The sequence below is a fragment of the Myxocyprinus asiaticus genome, chromosome 38, assembly GCF_019703515.2.
Source record: "Myxocyprinus asiaticus isolate MX2 ecotype Aquarium Trade chromosome 38, UBuf_Myxa_2, whole genome shotgun sequence".
NCBI lineage: Eukaryota > Metazoa > Chordata > Actinopteri > Cypriniformes > Catostomidae > Myxocyprinus > Myxocyprinus asiaticus.
In genome coordinates, this window is record NC_059381.1 from 32,943,845 (window position 1) to 32,968,878 (window position 25,034).

General features: G+C 37.7%; 2 protein-coding genes across 4 annotated transcripts in view; one reads left to right on the forward strand and one right to left on the reverse strand.

Moving 5' to 3' along the window:
* LOC127429339 (rho GTPase-activating protein 26-like) overlaps window positions 1–25,034 on the reverse strand; it is a 138,630-nt gene that overhangs the window by 90,848 nt on the left and 22,748 nt on the right. The window lies entirely within an intron of this gene.
* fgf1b (fibroblast growth factor 1b) overlaps window positions 1–25,034 on the forward strand; it is a 93,239-nt gene that overhangs the window by 33,061 nt on the left and 35,144 nt on the right. The window contains exon 2 of one of the 2 annotated variants that reach the window (XM_051678365.1): window positions 12,224–12,353. The exons of the other annotated variant lie outside the window; for it this stretch is intronic. Within the exon in view, the coding sequence (XP_051534325.1) occupies window positions 12,245–12,353 (109 nt within the window). The 5' untranslated portion in view covers window positions 12,224–12,244. The remainder of the gene's footprint in view (window positions 1–12,223; window positions 12,354–25,034) is intronic. 2 annotated transcript variants of the gene reach the window in all.

A 25,034-nucleotide genomic window follows, 5' to 3' on the forward strand; every position in this document is an offset into this window, starting at 1 on the left:
CAGACTGTGGCTATCCGCTTTGTTACAGCAATCATGAAGCTGCGTTCATGATTCATGTCAGGGTGTCAACACCAGCATCAAGCGATGCTTTGAACTCCACATGAAAAGCGCTTGCAGACAAAAAACATCTCATTCTGCATTTTTTTGATAGTTATGATTTGGTGTGCTTCTGTGGTAATTAATTGCACCTTACATTGGCTGAAAAATACTTGAGTTCTGTCAACAGTTCCATATGGGATTGTTTTGTACATCAAATAGTGTTGAGATCTCCTTTTTTACCTCATCACTTTATCACTGACACTGAATAACTGCTGTGTATGTTTGTGGTGTGTGCATCAGTGTAAAAACTCAGAGTGGACACATTGCAAAGGTGTTTATGCTGGTTTATGTTGCGTTAACGGTAAATGCGTTAATCGTGATTAAGACAAATTAACATGTTAAACTTTTTTAAATTAATCGAATGCGTTAACACGTTAATTTTGACAGCTTTAATAAAAATACATTTAAATGATTTGAATATTTGTTTCATATATTTGTACGTATTTAAATATAGTATTTCATATTTTAATAATTAAATTTAATACAGTTAATAATTAGCTTCACTACAGAGTTAATGACATAAATGACAAAAAATTAGGTCAAACACAAAGAAGAAAAAAAAAGATCTTTCTCTTGTAGTCAAGAATATTCTACATAAAATTAACGTATAATCAAAGTTAATACCACTTCCATACAGTTTTCTGAGTAATCCTTCCTCCTCTACAATTCCACATGCACTAAAGTCATGTACTGTTTGTATCATAAAAAGTAGTAAAACAGTTTTTATTTTTTACATGCATTGCATCAATATGGCTAAAAATTGCACGGCACACCCCAAACATTGGCCCTCTAGAATCACAGCAGGCATACTACATCAGTTTAAAACTTGATGCACAGCAGCTGCTTCCTGTAGGCCAAAAGAAACCCTCCCACCCCCAACATTTTTTTAAAAAGGAACACTAAGCTCACACTTTTTATTGAACTCAAACATGACCCACAGCTACACAGGTAGCAGCTGGTGGAAACCACACAACCAAACGGAAAATCTCACACTCTCATCAAAGTATTTACAACATAGACCTGCCTGTCCATCCTGGACAAGAAACACAACGGTGCATTGTCCTCGACACTAACTTTATCTCTCAATATCCTGTTAATTACTTTCACTTGAGTCAACACGACCACTCTGTCCCTCACTGAAGGTCATTTACATACTGTAGAAATCTTTAAGGACCAGTAGCTAAAATAGCCAGTTTAATTCTAAGAGACAGAGAGAGGGTGGAAAATTATGAAATACAATATATACATTGTGCCACTGGAATTTGTATCAGAAAAGGGGAACCACAAAAAAAAGCGAAACATGAGATAGCTGCTTTATATAGACTGAGTGCACTCACATATTGTACATGGCCACATGTTTTGCTTGTGCTGGATAGACAAAAAGGAGGGCTCTCGTGACAGGGATCTGTTTGTGTTGTACAAAAGACAGCAGCGGGACATGTGCTGGAAACACACCCTTTGTCTCAGCTAAAGCCGCCTTTCATTACATCAGCAAGTGTCAGCATGGGAACCAGCGAGCAGGTGCTTGTGTGTAAATGATTTAACGAAAGAGAATCGTATTAGTGTGCAGACCAGGACGGATTAGGACGTAATTTACCTGTGCTAGAATTTCCATTATGCCGAAACAAATGAACCCCTTAACTGTATACTGTTAAAGTAATGGCACCAAAAGATGTAAGAAATAAAGATGAAAACAGCTTTTTAGGTTTACAAAACAAGACTTATCGACGCCCAGTGCTCGAGTGAAGCTGAAAAATATGTTTTTGTGTCTAGTCTAAATTTAACATACTAAAATATTAGTCCTGTAACTGGTTAGGAATGGGAATCGTAAGGATTTAAATCCGGTTCCAAATTCCTCTTAACGATTCAGTTTCCTTAACAGTTCCATCAATGATTCTTTTAGTGAGGAGGAAGTATTTGGAAATAACAAATACTCAGCAGTCTGTTACCACATAATGAGATGAATTATGATTTTAACAGAACAGGTGTGTTTACACATTTTTTTATCCAGATATTTAATTAATTCTTTCATTTTTATAAAATACCACTAATCACAATACAACCCATTATTTGTATCTTTAACTACACATTTTTATATGAACATCCAGTAATTAGCTACTCTTAATTCTTGTTTCATTTCAAGTCGCACCTGAAATGACTTGCGGTTCAGTTTATTTTTGATTCAATAAAAAGAACGGGCTGATGAAAGTCATTCATTCAGTAGCAAGCGTTATATGTTTTGCGGTGCAGATTCAAAAGATGCGATTCAGATGAGTCATTCATTCGAGAATCGGACTACATTGGTCGCACTGTATGTCTCGCACTGTAGATTCAAAAGAACTGGTTCATAAGAGTAATTTGTTTGGGAATCAAACAACACGAGTTGCGCTGTGTGAATCAAATGAACTGGCTAATGAGAGTCATTCGTTCAAAAACGGGACTTAATTGGTTGTACTCTGTGTCTCGCGCTGTACATTCAAAAGAACTGGTTCATAAGAGTAATTCATTCGGGAATCAAACAACATGAGTCGCGCTGTTTGAATCAAATGAGCTGGCTAATTAGAGTCATTTGTTCGAGAATCGGACTACATTGGTCGCACTGTATGTCTCGCGCTGTAGATTCAAAAGAACTGATTCATAACAGTACTTAGTTTGGGAATCAAACAACACAAGTCGCGCTGTGTGAATCAAATGAACTGGCTAATTAGAGTCATTCATTCGAGAATCAGACTACATTGGTCGCACTCTGTGTCTTGCGCTGTACATTCAAAAGAATTGGTTCATAAGAGTAATTCGTTCGGGAATCAAACAACACAAGTCACGCTGTTTGAATCAAATGAACTGGCTAATTAGAGTCATTAATTCGAGAATCGGTCTACATTGGTCGCACTGTATGTCTCGCGCAGTACATTCAAAATAACTGGTTCATAACAGTTATTCGTTTGGGAATCAAACAACAGGAGTCGTGCTGTGTGAATCAAATTAACTGGCTAATTAGAGTAATTAGTTCAAGAATCGGACTACATTGGTCTCACTCTATGTCTCGCGCTTTACATTCAAAAGAACTGGTTCATAGGTGTAATTAGTTCGGGAATCAAACAACGCAATTTGCGCTGTGTGAATCAAATTAACTGGCTAATTAGGGTCATTCGTTTGAGAACTGGACTACATTGGTCGCACTGTATGTCTCGCGCTGTAGATTCAAAAGAACTGGTTCATAAGAGTAATTTGTTCAGGAATCAAACAACAAGAGTCGTGCTGTGTGAATCAAATGAACTGGCTAATTAGAGTCATTCATTCGAGAATCGCACTGCATTGGTCGCACTGTGTGTCTCGTGCTATAGATTCAAAAGAACTGGTTCATAAAAGTAATTCTTATGAATACTCCTTGCTGCAAACGTTAGCTACTGTTGTTGTTTGGAAACTACCTGGTTACGAAACATTATCATGTCATCCGCCCCCGGCGTAATCGGTTCCTGTGTAGAGACCAGCAAGCTTTTGTTGCCGGAATGGCCTTTACAGTGGTGAAAACGTGTGGAACAGTTCGAGAATTTGCACCGGCCCAGGAACCGCCCCGGAACCATGTGTGTGGAAAAGCACTATTTGTATCTCGCACTGTAGATTCAAAGGAACTGGCTCATCAGATTGATTCCTTCGGGAATCAAACTACACTGGTCATGCTGTGTGTTTCACGTTGTAGATTCAAATGAACCAGCTCATTAGAGTAATTTCATTGGGAATGAGACTACACTGTTTATGCTGTGTGTTTCACACTATAGATTAAAAAAAAAACGGCTCATAAGATTCATTTTTTTGGCAATCAAACAACACTGGTCAGGTTGTGAGTTTTGCGGTGTAGATTCAAATGAACCAGATCAAAGGATCATAGGATCAGTCATTCAGCAATCGGACCACACTGGTCGTTCTGTACTGTATGTTTCATGCTGTAGATTTTAAAGAACCGGCTCTTTAGAGTCATTTGTTTTTTGCTGCTGATTCGAGTGGTAGCAGAATATATTCTAACAGTATATTAGCACGGTGTTGCGTCCCTGTTGGAAGAAGAATGCACATGCAAGGACCGTTAGCGGTATCAAAAGTCATGAAAATAATTCATTTCTAGTATTTTCTTTTTTTTTTATGGTGCCGGTTATCGGTTCCCAACGCTACTGGTCACCATTGCCTTGAAGTTTTTCACCATTTATAATCACCTTTAAATGGTTCTGTGGTGTGACAAATTCAATTTTTAACATGATAAAAATGATTTCAACATACAGTTAAAATATTACTTAAGATGTACACTAAGAAACCACTGCAAAAACACGAAAACAAATACATAAGGAGTTTGGTCCCAATGGCATCTCCTATTTCAAGCCTTCCTCTCCCTTTTCACTCTTCTGTCTTTCAGCCTGTCCCATCTCTATTCTTCACCCTCCCCATCCCACTGCAGTGTTCGGCCACATAGCTCCCGTCTCCTAGCAACCACGACAAAAAAGTTTCCAACAAAGTCAGGGAGATTTCTTTCTCTCCTCGTTTCCCCCTCTGACTGAATTCTACTTTTGGGTCTCGGGCTTCAGGCTTCAGCTGCGCTTGATGCTGACACAAGCACTCAGAGAGGAAAATAAAGAGTTTTGAGGTTGCATTAAAAAAAGAAAATGAAATTACTCGTAAACTTCTGTACAGTAGCGTGTGGCACGGCCCTGCTCGCATTGAGCATCGTTGACTTCTGCAATTTTACCACACTGCTGCAACAATGAAACTGTCTGCAATAGGAAAACCGTAAAGCACCAAGAATAGAAGAGAAACAACAAACAGAGCTCTCAGAGTTAGTGTTCATTTTGGATGCACACCAAATTTCCTGCTGTGCGACTAAACATGTCTGCAATTAGCCACTGGATGGTACATTTTCAGATTTCAATTACCTGACCTGTTCCGTGTCCAAAGACGAGATCAACACAATCCATTTGTCATTGAATAATGTCACTTTTAATATCTTTTTTGTAATTTACAGTAAGATGTTTATTAAAAACAACAAAAACATAAACATCTAATTCTAATCACACATAGCACTAATGCGTAAAGAAGCAAATCGACTCCAATCTTATTCATTTGTGCTCAACCAAAACATTGAACTGCTGCTATTCTTAAAGAGACAGTACTGTTTTAGGATGTGTTCGACAAGTCGATGTAATTACTTGTAAATAGTACAAATTATGCATGTAAGCAATAAACATGTAACAACATATATATATATATATATATATATATAAAATTTGCAAAATTAATATTTTCATTATGTACCTAGTTAAAAGGTCCCCTGTATAATTAACAGCATCTGCTGACAGGGAATTTCTTTCATATGTAAGCAAACTGGGCACATGTGTGGACGCTATACGCAACACATAATTTAAATTCATTTAAACCAACTGTTCTCTGTTCCGAAGTCCCTGGGCTGTCAATAAAGGGCTAAACTTTCGATGTACGGAGTCATGTGACAACACGGTGCTGATCACAGCGGAGTTTGTCTTTGGGAGAAACGGCAACAAAAGTACATCTGGAAAGAAACCTAATTAATTTTTTACATTGAAACCTGTTTGAGTCAAAAGATTCTCTAAAGAGTCTCTAGTTTCATATGATTTGCCATTTTTAAAATTTGAGCAATTTATTGCGAAACCCCACGTTGTTGAACACAATGTATACACTATAGTGTACAATAGCCAAAATCATATATTTACTGTGCATTATCACACTGAGGGGGAAAAAATAAATAAATAAATATATATATATATATATATATATATATATATATATATATATATATATATATTTATTTATTTATTTATTTATTTATTTATTTTTTGCTTTCAGAGGCTTCATATGGAGTTAGGATGAAAATAAGGTGCATTTGAAACTGTTCTGAGACCAGTGCAGACAGACAGCACCCTGGAGTTAAGTAATTCACTAAATAAGGAGCAAGGGAGCATTCAATCCAAACTTCATATTTAAAGTTCAGTTTCAGACTGCAGATGAAGTTTGGATCACTCAACATGTTTGGCAGACATGTGACAATAGTAATCAGAACATAGATTCAGAATTTATAATGCAGGGCTCAACACTAAATATTTTTTATACTGGCCAGGTCGGGCCAGTGCTTCAGATTTTCACTGGCCCCAACAAAAAAATGTAAAATAGCTGTTTATACCATCATGGCTTTTTGGCTATTTTTTATATATACTGTATAGCATCTTTAAGACAATTTCCCCTAAAATTGTGCTACGTTTTTAATTTGCAAGACATGATAATCTCATACAAGCGCTTTACAGATATAAATTCACAAATACATCATTTTTATTTTTTTTTCTCCCCAATTTGGCATACCCAATTCCCAATGCGCTCTAAGTCCTCATGGTGGCGTAGTGGTTCGCCTCAATCCGGGTGGCGGAGGACAAATCTCAGTTGCCTCCGCATCCGTCAATCTGCGCATCTTATCACATGGCTTGTTGAACGCATTACAGCGGAGACCTAGCGCATGTGGAGGCTTCACGCTATTCTCCGCGGCATCCATACACAACTCACCACGCACCCTCCGAGAGCGAGAACCGCATTATAGCGACCACGAGGAGGTTAACCCAACGTGACTCTACCCTCCCTAGCAACCGGGCCAATTTGGTTGCTTAGGAGACCTGGCTGGAGTCACTCAGCACGCCCTGGATTAGAACTTGCTACTCCAGGGGTGGTAGTCAGTGTCTTTACTCGCTGAGCTACCCAGGCTCCCGATACATCATATTAACATCAGCCGTCCCACCATTTACGTATGTTTTTAAGCAAAGAGTTCTGTGGAGCAGAGGATGAGTTTTCCGTCACCCGTTTAGTCATTCTGTCAACTTTTAAGCTCTGTGTAGTTTTCACAATCAGGATCAAACTTTTAGTCACTGAGTTAAAGATTTGATTATTGGCTGAATGTTATAAACATATGATTCCTTGAAAGAGGAGACCTTGCTACTAAATCGGTTGTGACATGTAATATACAGTATGTAGACATTAGGTCTCATCTGTGAATTAAGAATGTGGATATAAACTTGAAATTAGACAACCCAAACAAGACCAACACTGACTAATACACAAAGCACAGAAAGAAAATATCTGTACAATCCAGAAACTAGAAGTGTAACAGGTGTTATGAGAAAGAAATGAAGTAGACTGTTTTAAAATAGTCATCTTCACCCTGCAGCTGAACAGCTCTGAAAATAATAATAACCACAGTGATTTTGCTTCTATTCATATCAAACGCCATTATAATGTTGAATTAATGTTTACATTTTGAAAAACATTACCTAATTAAATGTATATTTACATTTTGGATACTGAGCTCATGATTCTCAGCCACGTGAATAAATGGGGTTTAACTAAGGTTATTACGTTTCATTCCGCACTTCATCTCTAAAGGCCAAATAATGAGATAAAAGGTGCCTTTTCTTTTTTTTTTTCTTTTTTTTTTTACTGTGGGAACAATTCTAGCACTCTGTCCCTTTAAGAGAGCACACGCACATTAAAGAGTGCCTACCCTGCACAGAGAGGGATGATGAGAGTGATGCACGGAGAGACAGAGATTTACAGTCCAATAGAAAGAAACTATTGATTTCTTGTGTTCCTTTGAATGGATTACTAATTTTCACCAATGTGCGGGGATGCTTAAAATGGTGCGCAAGACGTGCACCCCCGCTTTTTTTCCTGCTATTTTCTACCCATTGGTAATAGCTGCTGCCAAGACACTCGGAAAAGAGCAAGGACAGTTCTAAGAGAGCGCGCTCGGTGTCTGCACGTTCTTGTGCACACACGTGTCCAATATATTATGCGCTCGCACGTCTTTGCGAGTTAAATATAATCGTGCTCCCTTGCCTCTGAGTCCTCGGTTAGAAGACTTTGTTGACTCTGTGTCATTTTTTAGCTCTCGCACTTGTTTGCTTGCACTAATGTTATAAATGCAGCACTGGCCTGATCAGGCAAGTGACAGTTCTAGCAACTGGCCCAAATCTCTCTCACACTGGCCCCGGGCCATCGGCCAGTCCTTACTGTCGAGCCCTATATTGAATAATTTTATTTTAACATGGTTAGCAGTAATTGGATGATGCTGGTCATTACTTGTATCAGAATTAATTATGCTAATTTTTGATTGGTAAATTGCTTCAGCATTGGCTATCACTTGTTTGTTTGACAGTGCAAATAACACAGAAAAAAAAACCCCACTGTAACATAAAAGTCAAATCAACTATTTCTATAATTTTTTTTTTTTATTTGTGCTTTTCCCAATACACATTGTTCCAAAGCAGCTTCACAGAAAATCAGCTGTAATGTCTGTAACATCTCAAAAATACTCCTGTAAACATAAACAATTTGATAAAAAAAAAAAAAAAAAAAAAAAATCAGACTTTCTATATCTTTGTATTACTTACAATTTCACAACTTAGTCCCGATGTCCACATATGAGGACATCAATTTTTAGGAAAACGATTTGCTCCAGAAAAACTTAGTTTTTTGTAGCATGTTTATTAGGTGCTACTAGTTACAAATCAAAAAGGGGAAAGGAAAATGCACACAGCAATCATGCTTGGGGCTCAGGAGGATATAAATCAGAATCTAATCAAATTAGAATTAAAACGAGAAATTCAATACTCAGCCCGTGTTTTTACCTCCCTCATGATCTCGCCATGAAGAGCGAGGGTTGATGTCATTTCATCAAATAAAGCTATTGTATAGGCCTAGTTAGACTTATAAATATAACGAACAAGTCATATGGACTACTTTTATGAAACTTTTATGTGTTCGCATTCTTTTTGAAGCTTGAAAGCTCCAGTCCCCATCCAAGTGCATGGAAAAAAATGGACCCGTACATTCTTTAAAATGTCTTCTTTTGTGTTTCATTGGAACAACATGAGTGAATGATGACTTTAATGATGAGTTGTCATTTTTGTGTGAACGATTACTTTAATATTGGAAATGGAAAAATGGAGAAGCTGATGTCCACAATATCATGACTTTTGTGTACAAAAAGTTGAATGAAGCGCTAAATAAAGGATTGTATTCACATTTCACACATAACACCTCAGCAATGCTTCAGCAGGTATGTAATCCTGTCAAACTTCTGTTGCAAGAGCAAGCAATTATAGGCAAAAAAATGGGCTCTGTAGCCCCACGGGGGCTTTTTTGCTGAGCTGGATGACAAAAGTCATTATAAACATTTTAAAATGAGCCAAAAATACACTGAAAAGCACATACATACACCTGAACCGAACAGTAAGTCACTGTATGACACTTGACTTAAAAAAGCGCATCCATTTTTCCGGCTGACAGGTTACCGGGGTGATTCCATGACCTCATTCTATCAGCTTTCATTGTGAATTGGGAAACTGTGACAAATCATGGAGATGAACTCAACAGAAATGTGTATGCTGTATTTCGTTAACAAAGAACGCATTATTTGCCAACTTCTCTGCAATTTCTCTTTGGGTCACAGCTGTATAATCGCAGCAGGGCTGCACGATCATAATCATATTCATAAATGTTGATTATATCCTTTGATATTTGAACTGTATTATTCATTTTAACTGAAATAAATGAATACAGTTATTATCAACATACTATGACAACAGGGGCCTGGGTAGCTCAGCGAGTAACTGACGCTGACTACAAAACCATTGAGTCGCAAGTTCTAATCCAGGGCGTGCTGAGTGACTCCAGTCAGGCTTCCTAAGCAACCAATTGGCCTGGTTGCTAGGGAGGGTAGAGTCACGTTGGGTTAACTTCCTCGTGGTCACTATAATGTGGTTCTCGCTCTCGGTGGGATGTGTGGTGAGTTGTACGTGGATGCCTCAGAGAACAGAGTGAAGTCTCCACACGCACTAGGTCTCCGCGGTAACGTGCTCAACAAGCCACATGATAAGTGGAGGCAACTGAGATTCGTCCTCCGCCACCAGGATTGAGGCGAGTCACTACACCACCACGAGGACTTAGAGCGCACTGGGAACTGGGCATACCAAATTGGGGAGAAAAGGGGAGAAAAAATAAATAAATAAATAAAATAAAAAAATACTATGATAACTACAATACCAAAATAAAATACAATGCCCTATTCTTTATCTGCCTATCCAAAACCAGCTAAAAATGTGTTCCTGAATTATTGCTGTTTATTTATTATTGCTATTTAATACTAGAAGTCGACCGATATATTGGCACCGATAGTTGCTTTTTAGAACTATCGGTTATCTGCAAAATTAACACCAAAAGCTGCAGAATAGTTTGGACATTTTGGACTGTTGGTGCCTTGATGTCTGTGCCTGTTACAGTAAGGAAAGAGTAAGAAAATTGTTTAACATTTAATAAATAGATTTTAAAAACTATCGGCCAATTAATCAGTTATTAGCCTTTTCCACCAGCTTAGTTATCTGTATCGGCAAAATCCATTATTGGTTGAACTCTATTTATTACATCTGTAAGTCAAGACAGTCATCTTCACTTAACTGTCAACTTAACCTGCAGAAAGCTTGCAATAAATATCTTAAAGGAATAGTTCACCCAAAAATGCAAATTCTGTCTCATTTACTCACCCTCATGTCATTCAAAACCTGTATGACTAGCCTTCTTATGCGAAACACAAAAGGAGATCTATTAATGAATATCACAGGCCGTCTATTCAATACAATGGCAGTTTATAGTGCCTCTCTTTAAAGCTTGAAAAAGGACCCAAAAGTAGTCTGTGAACCTCATGCATCATATTCTATGTCTTGGGAAGGTATAAGATCGTTTTTGGTGAAGTAATTTTTTTTGTGAAAATCTGGACCTAAGTTGTGTGTTCATAAGCCCTATGAGAGAAGCTTTTTACAGTGGCATGCATGTTTACGCGAGCACTTGTGTTGTTTTTAGCGCTAAAAACAAGTTCTCGCGTGATAACTTGAAGACTTGGAATATGATGCAGGAGACGCATAGACTACATTTCTGCTAGAATTTCTAAGGGCTGTTCAGACCAAATGCGTTCTTGCGCTAAAAAAAAAAGCTAGATGCAGCACAAGGAATATAACAAAACCAGGTGTCTCGAGATGCTTTTTAAAAGTTGAAGGTCTTTTAAACTAAACATGGCATTAAAAAACCAGCGCTCCTGCGCAAGAAGCTAAAAACAAAAAAAAATAGTGAGATGCAGCGCAAACATGAAAGGACGCAAAACACATTCAGTTTGAGCAGTCCCTGAGGTCTTCACAGCTGTCATTGCTGCAAGTGAAGGATTCTTTTGAAGAAAACAGCATTTATTTGAAATTGAAATGTTTTACATAAAAATATAATTACTGTAATCCTTTTTTTGGGGGGGGGGGGGGATTTCTCCCCTTTTCTCCTCAATTTGGAATTCCCAATGCATTCTAGGTCCTCGTGGTGGCGTAGGCGTAGCGAATCTCCACGTCTGAGACCTTCAATCCATGCATTTTATCACGAGGCTTGTTGAGCGCGTTACTGTGGAGACCTAGTGCGTGTGGAGGCTTCACGCTATTCTCCGCGGCATCCACGCACAACTCACCACATGCCCCACCGAGAGCGAGAACCACATTATAGCGACCCCGAGGAGGTTACCCCATGTGACTCTACCCTCCCTAGCAACCGGGCCAATTTGGTTGCTTAGGAAGCCTGACTGGAGTCACTCAGCACGCACTGGATTTACTTGCCGAGCTACCCAGGCCCCCGTTATTGTAATTCTTGATAAATGTAATGCGTCCTTGGTGAATAAAAGTATCAATTAGTTTTAGAAAACATACAAATTTCAGAGTGATTTCAAACATTGAACTGGTAGTGTATATATGTTTCTTATACCAAAAGATTGGCAGTTAGATTTATGGCAGTTCGTCAGTAATGAAAGAAAATAAAAATGGTACAATTCCCCCCATTCTCCCCTACAGCACAGCCACTAAGTTTTAATTAATGCAACAGCAAATTAGCCCCTAAGGAGATACTGATACAAAGCCTTGATTAGATCTGGAGTGGCAACATCAATATAAACGTTGATCCTCTTGAAATGGTTTCAAGCATTGTTTGCTTTCACCAAATTAATCATTCAAATTATTCATGAGATTAACCGTGCCAACAGACTGAACATGTGCCGAGTGTGATGTCTGCTGAAGAAAGGGAGGGCAACACTGAGAGCACACGTCCCAGTGCAATGAATGCAGTTGAGGGTGCTGGGATCGCTGCTTCTGTTCACCATGAGAGGATTCTAGGTCAGCAGGTAAATCCCTTTATTACAGTGAGCCGTGACGAACTTTAAACCCACTACTGCGGGAAAGAGAACATGCATTGCACTCTCCAGGGTTATGAATTTTTCATTTATTTTTTATTATTTTTCAATTTGTTATATAGTTAAATTTTTATTAGTTGTATTTTCATAAAAAAAAATAAGCTTATTATAAAAACCTGACAATGCAAAAAACAAACAAACCAAAAAAAAAAGCATTAAAAAAGCAGAACCACCAATCTATTGGCATAGGTATCAACAGATGTTGTTCTAAATAATCGGATATCAGTACACAAACTTTGTATTGGTGCATCCTTAACGTATGAAAATAAATAGCTTCTACTCAGAAATGTACATGTTTATAACATTTTTAGCTTTACTTAATTTGCATTAATGTGTACAAAATAAAATATTAGTTAGAAGGTGAACATAGAGTGATACATAAAGTAAAAGAACCATTGTGAGTACCTTGAACTTCTTTAGTTTAAAAATCGTTCAAATTAAGATTTTAGGTACTAATAACTCAAACAATTAAGTACAGAACTGAGGTTGCATGAAATACCCATAAGCCCTTGCGCTTGAATAATTTAAGCACATTTGTTTGGTCGAAAGGAACTTATTGGGGCATTTAATTAGATGTTATTAAGAATTCATAGAGATTTTAGTATTATTGATGTTGTTTTACTGTAATTAGTTGTTTCGTGTAAAGTCACCATTAGGGTGATTAGTGCTCCCTTTGGTGAAGTTGGATCCTGTTCAATCCATGTCATTTTTTCCTCGCACATGTGAATTTGCATAGCTTTATCTGCACTTTGGTGAATCAAATGTTTAATGACTGACCTCAGTCACTATTTTCTTATAAGTCAATTAAATTAAGTAGAAACAATAATATAAAATTTATTTGAAACGTGCTATTAGTTGTTAATTCTTATTAGTGTGACATACCTTTTCAAGTAAATAAAGTTGCATGAACTGATTCATTTGTGCATATGTAACAATAAGCTGAATTTACTTAAAAAGCATAATGCAAAAAAAGCTACATATATTTTAAGTAAATCCAACACATAATTGTTTTCAGTGTACTTTAGTGGCATTTCAAGGTTTGAAATTTTGTCTAAACTTAAAATTACTTTGTGGTCGTTTTTATTTTATTTTAGTTAGTTTTGGAATCATAAAAAATCATTTTAATCTTGTTTCAGTTTTATTTTATTTCAGTTACCGAATCTATTGGTTAAGATTTTGTTAACAATAATAACACTGCCACTCACTTGTGTTTGCATATATTTGCTGTTCAAGCCAAGAACTTGGTGAGTGTGTTTAACTGTGTTTGCAAGCATGAATCATGGGATGAGCATATGCTTGAGTGAGCTGATTTTTTGCCTGTGTGCTGTACTCTCAGGATGTGAAAACACCTGCCACACTACGGACATGCTGAATGAGATTGAGTACTAACTCAGTAAGCAAGCGTTGGGTGATCTCTGTTATCTGGACGAGGCAGAAGGGCTGGGGGAGGGTACTTTAACCAGACAGACACCCCAAACAATAACCCTGAACAACTCAGATTCTGGTTACATGAAACCCAAACAATTTCCACTATCAATTAGAGGAGAAACTAAGTATTGAAGAAGCTAGTTTATAACTGTACCTTGCAAAGCTACAAGTCACTCATGAATTACAGTATTTAACTGTAGAATTTAACTACAAACAAGACTAATAAACAGTTAAATGTACTTCAAGTTACTGACAAAAAGTAGTAACATTTAGGCTGTTTAAGGGGATAAACCAATTCTTCTTCTGCCAAAACTTTGGCGCGTAACTCGTCCTGCAGTGTTTGTCATACATCTATAAATTTGGTGTCAAATCAACCAAGTCGAGAGTTGTAATATAACTTTTTTCAACGATGAGCCGTATGATGTTCACCCCACAGGTGATAAACCGGTGAAAAAACCCATAGACTTAACACTGAAAAGGGAGCAGAAGGCTCATGTCTCCACAACAGAAAATCGTAGAGACGTGGGGATGGGTTCTTTTGACTTGGGGATGTAAAGTCCCTTGGTGGGGACATTGTGGCAGTGACATTTTTGGGACATTTTTTTGACACCCTTTTTCTTCAGAATAAATATATCAAGTTTGTTATATATCAAGTTTATATAAGTGCATCCAAAATATAGTGATAAACCACATTTTTCAACAAACTGGTTCACTACAGAGAATCAGAATTCTCAATGCTACTTGAGGAAAAGAGACAAAAGTGCATTTGATTACTGCCTTAACTTGCTCAGTTATGAGGCTGTGTGAGCAATACAATGCGACATAAAAATCACACATGCAACATTTTATCACGCTACACTGCTACTTGTAAAAAATAGCTTGTTACTGCAACAGTGCACACTATTTTGAAACCAGCTGAGCTACTGTCACGATATTGAAAAAAGCAGTAGTATCGCTACTTTAGTTAGCTACTCAATTAGAAACTAATGTGAACGGCTCTTTCCCCTTCTTGTGACACAAATACCTTTTGAGATCACACAAATATCCCATACTTCTTAAATTTGAATTATCTACATGTGAGCTGTAGCCTGTTGTAGTGCTGTTGTTGGCATTTTAGATATAACAGGCTGAGGATGAGCAGTCTTGCATGCTTCAGTATATTCATCGGTTTCTTCCGAGCCTGAGGCCATAACTGAGAGGAAACCCTCCATGCTATTCTGTGCTTTTATTTTCAGAACTCCTTTTTTGAAAAGCAGTGACCTCCATTTTCACTACACCATGTGAAATAGGTCAATGTAGAGATGTAATAATGCACAAGCATGGACCACCAGGAAATTCACGACATAATGAATGAAGACATGCTTTAGTAGGTCAGTCTTTATGCCTCCTTGGAGTCCTACATTGCTTGGCAAAGCATTTCTATATGTTAGAAATAAAAGATTTTGCAGAAATTTCAAGCATGCCATACAAAACACAGACCAACAAATTGCTAATGGCCGCTTCATTTGAAGAGAGTAAGTTTTTCAGATTGGCCCCACTTCATTTAAAATTTTCTAATTTGGCTATGTTCAGTATATGTTCAATAAACCGGTTAAAATAAACGATTTACTTATATTTAGCCTTGGGAACAACAATTAATTTCAGTGAGTCAGTCTGTTTGGACAGTTTATGTAAATGAACTAGTTCAACTAGATTTATGACTTCCGCAACACTGTTCGACAATGCCAGAATAGCTATCAAATTTCACAATCAAATTTTATCATGCAATAATCATAAGGTCCCATTACATTTTTAAAGCAATATTATATGGGAAACTGGCTTTTGATTGAATGCTTTGTTTAAAGCAAGATTTATATAGACATTTGCTAGAAATTTATGTGATATTTTTATTTGTTGTCTTCACCAAGGAGATGCATTTTAAAATGATGCGGTCTTTTACACTGGTCATACGGTTATACATCCAGGCATTCTATCAGTACTAAGCTTATGAAAGGTCTTAGATTTCACCCTTGGCTGCCGAAGTAGCACATAGAGCGCTAATCACAGACTTACTCGGTGATCTTCTACAAATCACTTGCAGATTTTACCCACAGCTCACTTTTTCTTTCAAATGAAAGCATTAGGCTTGAATTTTGACTATAACTCAGCCCAACAGTCCTCTGCGAATCCTCCCGGGGACCAGCCGGGGTTGTGTGGAGATTAAAAACTGTCAGCAGGGGTTATTTTTGGAGCTGCACGAGTGGGAAATGGCCTGGGAGCTTGCCTGCACACTCCCTCTCATTGCCAGTGTGTTGTGGTTTGTTTGAGTTGGCCTGAGGAGTGCCAGCAACAGCCTGGGGCCTCCTGCGCAGAGTCCAGAGCCATTAGCCCATCATAACACACAAACACACACATATACATACACACACACTTCGCAGAGAGCTGGGCCTGTCCTTGCAGACCACCAAGATAATGTGGGCTTCATCATGTGGGGCTGGCACCCATCTGTTTTTCTACCTTGAGATTAGTGTGTAGTTACTTTATTGAGAAGCAAGGTGGACAGTTAATGGCGTGCCTTACAGTAAGTGAATCTGACTAATGCTGATATTCATTTCTTTAACTTACTTAAGAGCTGGAACGCACATGTTTCACAGAAAAAGTAAGGGAAGAACAGAATTGAGGGACAAAATTAGTCAAAAAGAAAAGAAGAGCTAGGCTATAGTAGCTGTATTCAAATCTACTGAAATTAGCATCAGCGCTGTTGAATCTACAGTGCCAAGGCAAAATGAACCACATTTTACCCAAAACCGTGTTCTGGTGTCTATTGCATTGTGTTCACTGGCTACACACCAAGACAAACACAATGCAACCAGTGTATTTCGATTCACAAACAAATGACTTTCAATTAATGAGTTGAACCAGTTAAAAAAGAATCACGAATGATTCTGGTAATGGTTCCACTAAAAGTTTCAGGCATAAATGCAATCCCTAACCAAAGTCCATCTAGCAAGTCAGTCCACTGGCGGCCATCTTTGGAACGCTTCCGGCAAAATATTTCCAGTCATGAAAGTGCAGCTCCTATCTACTTGAATGGGGAAAGACTGAAATCTCCAAAATGGTTGGTCAAGATTACGACCAAAGAACATATTTGTTTAAAAATCTGCAGTAAAATCTGACAAAACTGTAATCATAAATTGTGAACAAAATGTTCCCGGCTGACAGGCGACGTCTGCATCTATGTGACTGGCTCTTTTACCTGTAAGGCTGGACTTCATTTCTACATCCGTTGACCGTTGGGCATTCCAATTTCTCCCATTTATTTTAATAGAAGTGGCCCGTCACTGCTAAATAGTCTCTGCCCTAGGCTACACATATCCTGCTGTATGTTTCGCACTGTATATTGAAAAGAACTGGCTCATAAGGGTCATTCTTTCGGAAAACGGACAACACTGGTCACGCTGTATGTTTCATGCTGTAGATTCATTAGCGGGGCAGCGCTAATGGAACCGTTTACGCAACCAAAAGTCAAGAAAATGAAATGTTTCCAGTATTATTAAAATATTGAACATGAACAGGTTCTCGTTTCCCAACCCTATTCTCTGGCACTTCCATGACGAACACATGTATGAGTGACTGTTAATGGAGTTGCCACCCATGAAGTGTGTTTCAAATCAGTCATCTATGAGGTTCCATTGTGGTTAGCATGCTGCCTTAAATGGAAGCTCCCTATGCAGAAAGTATACAGCAAGGCAGCTCACTAGGGTTTGAAAAAGCAAAAAGATTCTGAGCTTCTTGTCAGAAAAAAGCTTAGACAGTTGACCTTTAGCCAACATTGAACCCAAATCCTATACAAGCAATTCCATAAGTCCGTACAGTAATGACAGATCCACAGCTTAATGGGATCAGGTGTCATGAGTGCCGCTCTTTGTGACCACAAGCTGACACAGCGCTTTTGTTAAAACTGATGGCATGGCCAGTCAATGATCCTGGTTAATTATTCATCTAGTTCCCTCACAGAATGACCTGCAGAGTGATTTTCTTTTCAAACCACCTAAGTTCATTCTCAATGGGAGCTCTATGGGCGGACCCGTGAGGGGATTGTGGGATTGAAAGCAGAGCACAGAAAGGGATGAGAGCATCAAAAAAAAGTTGTTAGGCAAAAAACGCCAGAGAGCAGCCAATCATTGTGACGTGAAGGCAGTGATGTCTGTCAAAAGTGGAGTTTTTAGTGGATTCAATGCTTAAATCAAGTTATTAAAAATGTCTATATTTAATTCCAATAACAAATGCAGTTTGCAAGCTTTTATTGTGGCTAGACTGTGGCTGGGTTAACATAAATGTATTAATATGTTTACCTGGGGCATTTGGAAATAAAGTTTGCCTTTTTCAAATTCTTTTTCTGAAGACTTTATTGATTGTGTGTTGAAAGCAATCATAAATCATAACAAAGACAGCCGCACTCACTGCAGACACACCCCTAAAGCAGCAGATGCATTTTGGCCGGTATTTAGTGGATTTCATCCACACCAGTAGATATGTAGGGTAAATGAGACCTGACCGGATCTTAAAGGTTGGCAGGACACTTCAAGAGTGTCCTTGCCTTGTCTTCTAACAGCCGGGAATATCCCGATCCCAACCGTTCTGTCTGGCCCAGTCAGCCCTGTGAACACTGGCCCATTGTCTTACTGCACTCCTCCTGGGGACTCACTGCTTCTGAAAACATGAGTTAGGATATGGGAGAAAAGCTTTGGGCCACAATGGTCAGCATTCAGAAAAAGAGAGTGAAACAACCAAAGGGGACTTCACCTGACACCCATACATTTCACGTCTTTGGAAAAGAGGAATTTGGGACAGTGACTGTAGTAGTGGCGAATGTCTTGCGTTATCTTGGTGGTAACAAACCTCAGTACTCAAGGGGGCAATAGAGTTAACTTTCAAAAGTATGTGCCTTTGAACTGGATGTGTTATTATTCAGATTAGTTGCTATAAATATATTGACTTTACCTTACATGCTCAGCAATATTCTCTTCAAACTGCTGCTCCAACATGACAGTAGCTAACTTGAAAGACAAAACTCACCAACAGTTCAGACTAATTCTTGTGTTGCATTTTGAATTGTGGTCTGACCCATTTGGAAAGTAACAACATACGAAATTGAGCTTGCATAGCAAGAGGCATCTGTGTTCACATACTTGCGTAGAGTATGTTTCGGCCTTAAGGATGCATGACTATACACGAGGGGCGGTGTGGAACCCCTAATATGGAGCTGGGTGTGATACTGGGGCATGCATTATGCTAATCACTTAAGGTTAGAGCATACTTTGTTTTTCTGCATGCCAGTGCACGTCAAGCTCTTTTGGCCACAATCCCAAACGGACACTTTTGACGTATGCACACTATGACTGCTATGTGATATGCTTTTAGTACAGTCAACAATACACACAGACGTGGACTGTTGGCATGTCTAGAAAAACTGGGTTGCACGCTAACAGTTGGCGTGTACTGTGCTAATGACAAAATTTGCATCATGCGCACTGTGCGCGAGATGTAGCGGCACATGGAAAACCGATGTATAATTACAGCTACAGCCACTTTGTAAGTAAAGACTGCGATGTGCTCGTTTATGTTGTCAGTTTGATCATAAATGTGTTGAGATCGCTGTTCAATTTCAACGATAACCAGCTCCGACTCGAGCAGCACGGTGGAAGGGTCAGATCTGCCTCTGTTCCGCTATGCGACATCCATATTTTCACAATCCAATCGACAACCAATGGATAAACTCAAATCCCCGCCCTACATTTTTTTCTTGTTTGATAAGCTGTTTCACTCAGAAATACGTCACAATACGGAAGTCGGTCGCAACTTCCGTTTCATGCCGACTTTAATTTAGAATAATCTGGATTCAACATTAGAAGGAAGGTAGAAATTTAAGAATTTAAACACCCTAACAACCACCCTACACATTAGTGCACATTAGTTTACAGTTTGCTTGAGAAACCTTTCTTCCCTTATAAGAAAGCTGAAACATAACTGTTAGTGAATGCCAAGGCGCCAGTCTAAAGGCGCCAATATACAGTAGTTCTAGCGATATCAAAGAAAGAATGGGTGTGATGTCATTTTGAACAAAATCTGTCTAAAAAGGTGTTTTTGAGTTTGTTGCGGTGGTTTGATGCTTTCAGGAAAACTTAGTGCCGGCTGTAAACTACTTCTTACTGCCATTGGTACACGTTTTGGTATCTTTTTACTTTGTTCACTGAGCCAAGATCAGTCAGTGTGAACACAGTGAAGTGCAGAGCTGCCACCTATTTATACACTCAACTTTGCAGTAGTATTAACGTTGTTCTTTTAAAAAAACGTAAAGTGTTAGCGCCATGAAAGCAGAATGTAAACATGACAAATGACACATTATCAACTGCATATATGTTATTTTAAATTATCATCAAGTAGTTAAAACAGCTTCTTTTACTGATATTATTTGGATTCTATAAAATGTAGCATGTAGTCATTGATAACACATTTTAATGTCACATTGGTTTTACATGTAGTCTGTTGTAAGGACAGCATGTGTCTCATATTTAAATGCTCTTCTAAACGCCAGCCCCAGCAGCATGGGAGTATTCCTTTGCTCAGCTGTTTCCACTTCTTTCTAGGTCTGAGTGAAGAACTAAGAAGAACTTTGCTGAGAGTGTATCAAGTGAGTGATAAATAAGTGAGTGAGTGATAAACTCCAGCAAAGTTCCTCGCATCCAGCTCCTGAATTGGTGCGTCCCATTCAGAAGTGATCACCCCATGCCCTATTCCCTTCGAAGACAATTACACCCTTCACTATAAGTGATAATGGTCAATCAGAACTCACTTTTTAAGCGATTCTTATTGGAAATTCTGTTTGGAATGACCCTACAGCATGGACTGTGCTCCCTTCGAAGTGCCCTGTGAAGTCATGATCAGCGCCAGTTAGAACACAGCCAGACTCGATGAACAGTTGCAGGTGGAGGTTGCATTCTTGTTCTAGAAAGCATTTGATTGGACAAGGTTTCTCAACCTCTGACGTCATGGATGTTCCTGTGTCTTTTTAGCCAGACAAGAGAAACTGCAGATTTTAAATGCTTATCTCTTCTGAAAATGAATTTTGTCAACGTTTAGAAGAACACTAGCAAATAGCTGACCTTAAAGTTAATAGATATGGACTAAAAGCAGCAATTTTTTAATTTTGATTTCACAGGGTATTTGAGTTCCATTGAATTCTCAGAGATATGTTCAGAAATTCCAAAGTGTTTACAGTGAAGGAAACATTTCTGGGATTGTCTGACGGAACAAAGGCCTGTGTTCTCATAGCAATACTCAGTACTGCCTCATGCATGAACACCCACTCGCCCTGTGTTCCTGTGCCTTCAATAGGCCAAAAGGAAGTCTGTACTGTATAACAGACAGTAAAGGGACTGACTGTGGCGTAGTCAGACAATATTTGGCACACTGATGGGAAAAGTGTATCATTATTAACAACATCTGCCTGACCCTCCTACATATCTCAAAACACCCACATTGGGATGTTCTCTCTAGATTAGATGGCAAAGCCTGTTTAAAAAGCTGAACGTGACACCTTTAGCAAGTCTCAACAACACACTAATTAAGTTTAACTGCATTGCATTCAGTGCAATTAAAGCTGCAAGCAAAACACTCAAGTGTTTTAGCCAACTAAAAGTTGTTTTCGCTGTGTATTATCAAAGTCTTTCTAGCAAGTCAGTCCACTGTCGGCCACAATTTATATAGCTAAATATTGTCGTTCATTAACATGTTTTGTTATATTGGATACAGCGTAAATTAAAATGATTAAATATCATTCTTCCTTTTGTTTATTTGGTGAAAAACAGTGTGGAAGGCATGCCTTGATTTTTCTTAATTAGATTTGTACTTCATATTATGTCTTGCATTAAACATTTTTTATCTATTTGAATGTACAACATTGACTTTTGGTTTGGTTGAAATGATGGTTTCATCAAAATTACTATTTTAAACCAATTTAGAGCAAATACTGTACATAGGCCTTAATGTTTAAATATACATTGAATATCACCAAAAGGCTGGAAAAATATTAAGATATTATTTATAATAATCATGATTTATTTTTATTAGTGTAATTCTCACGAAACTGAGCTTGAACCAGGACAGTAAGGATTTCTATATAAAAATCCATATGAAATTCTATACTGAAAACTGAACACAATAGATACAAATGTGCTCCGTCTTGCACATAAAAATTAGAGTTTCAAACTATTAAATGTAGTATAAACAAATAACAAACAAAATAATAATAATAATAATAATAATAATGTATGTTGTACCCAAAACATAATAATGTTCTGTAGCCAAGACTTTAAGGTGTGTGTTAATGAAGAAGTTAAGAAGTTGACAACAAAAAAAAAAACCCTACCCTGAGAAATTTTCACTTGAATAAAAAGTATGTCAATTAGCCCAGGCCTCCCCTATAGCAACTTAATTAATTAAATACAATTAAATTAAAACATGTTAAGTCATGTTGTCTGTCTTGCCCATTTTTAGTCAGACTTAAACACCTTTTAAATAAATGGAATTTTAAATTTCCATTTATACAATGTCTCCATAATTGTCTCTAAATAAATAAAAAACAGATTTAGTATTTTTTACTATGGTTACTCTCCATCAAACAAATCAGATGGAATGGAATTATATTGTATGTACCACTCGAGGCCAAAGCTTGTGTTTGTATTTCCATTGTGTGCTGGAGTATTGTTCATCGAAGATATCTTATATTCAAATTCCAAAATGTAACAGCAATCTGTATGCTGACCATTTTTCTTTGAAAGCTGATAAGTGGAATTTTTCCAGCAATATTTGGTTAATATTTGATCTGCCTTGCTAGCTACAGATTTATTTAGGTCTTGTGAATACAAAACCTATCATAACAGTGTTCATTTACTAGAAAACTAGTTTCTCAAATCAAATCAAAATCAAATCAAATCACTTTTATTGTCTCTTATATATCTCTCATGTTTATTAGAAATATTTATATAAAGAAATGGCTCAACAAATATATTTTCTTGTTGAAGTATTTCCTAATGAAACTTGAAGTTGGGACAAGAACAAATAAAGTGTTTTTTTATTTTTTTTAATTTTTTAAATAGCCAATAGGCTTAAGTTATACAACAGCTCATCAAAACCATTATTTGCAACTTGCTATTGCTAGTCAAAGCCTGTTGGTATTAGGGGGAGTGGACATTCTCAATCTAAAGTGCCTTTTATATCAAAAAGCTGTATATGCCTCTGCAACAAAATGACTCATCAATATGATAGTTTATAGTCTTCTCTGAGAATGTCATTCAGATGACTTTTGTTTCTACAGAACAGGGTACGGCTAATTTAAGTTTGTGTAAAGAAAAGGCAAGTATATAGGCCTAACAATATCATTTTATTCGTTTGGTAATTTATATATTTTTTAATTTATTGCTTTTTTCATTTGGTAATTTATTTAATTTAATACAGGGAATTTTGCTGGCATTTTTTCAAAAGTAAGCTAAACAATAATTTTAGAGAATTGGGCTATATGTTAGTGTTCCAAAAAACATATGTAAGCTTTTCTCCTAGTATTGTAGGCTAATTCCATGACTGCCATCTATTATTTTGAATGGTGTGGAAAAGCAACTTTAATAAATAAACGGATGGCTACCGAGATTAAATTAATCGCAAACAGTGGCCATTAATTTGTTCTCCGTGCACTTGTCGATGACAGGTGCATGATACGAGATATTTGTGTTGGCACTCCTGGAAGTGTCATATTTGCAGCATCGTTTCTGTGCTATGCCGTTAAGATCAATCCATAATCACGTACAATATATTGGCTTTCAAGGATGTATACCATCGTCATGATTAACACAGGCTTACATTTGGGGTAAATTCTGTCATGTGACACTATATTTTTGTGTTAATGCCAGTTTTCTCGACAAAAAGTGTTTCCAAACCAGTTTTTCGCAACATTTGAAGTATCGACATAGAGTTTATGCGCTTGAGTTAAACGGTAAAATATTATGTCGACACTTGTGAAATTTAAGTGAGAATTTGTTTCCATCAGCTTTATTTTGATGCGCTAACATTTTTTCCGCAAAAAATCCTTGGATGGAAACGTAGTTTATGTTACTGTCTCTGACTAGTTGGAATGCTCAAACTAGAGGTAGAACGATATATCGGTTTTATACTTTTATAGCAAATATCGGCACCGATATTTGCTTTATGGAACTATCGGTTATTGGTAAAAATTATCTGCCAATATAATCTTGATATAAGCTTGTTTATAGTTAAAAGTTCAGCATTATGCACCAAATCTTAATATTTCTGGTTATCGTTGGGATTTTGGTTGCACACAAAACTGCTTTTGGATTTATTTTTTTAATTTTGGCCTCAATATCTATGACTATCATAGTAAGAAATAAACCAAAATCATGCACATCCAGTGGTAACAAAGCTCATTGTAGGTGCTCGACCAAAGGGAGTACAGTATCAAAGGAGAAAATTTGGCACACCTGTCATAGTAAGGAAAGGCTTAGAAATGTTTCATCATTTTGAAATCGATTTAAATATATATATACACACACACAGTGCATCCGGAAAGTATTCACAGCGCTTCACTTTTTCCACATTTTGTTATGTTACAGCCTTATTCCAAAATGGATTAAATTCATTATTTTCCTCAAAATTCTACAAACAATACCCCATAATGACAATGTGAAAGAAGTTTCTTTGAAATCTTTGCAAATTTATTAAAAACACCACACATGTACATAAGTATTCACAGCCTTTGCTCAATACTTTGTTGAAGCACCTTTGGCACCAATTACAGCCTCAAGTCTTTTGGAGTATGATGCTACAAGCTTGGCACACCTATTTTTGGGCAGTTTCTCCCATTCTTCTTTGTAGGACCTCTCAAGCTCCATCAGGTTGGATGGGGAGCGTCGGTGCACAGCCATTTTCAGATCTCTCCAGAGATGTTCAATCGGGTTCAAGTCTGGGCTCTGGCTGGGCCACTCAAGGACATTCACAGAGTTGTCCCGGAGCCACTCCTTTGTTATCTTGGCTGTGTGCTTAGGGTTGTTGTCCTGTTGGAAGATAAACCTTCACCCCAGTCTGAGGTCCAGAGTGCTCTGGAGCAAGTTTTCATCAAGGATGT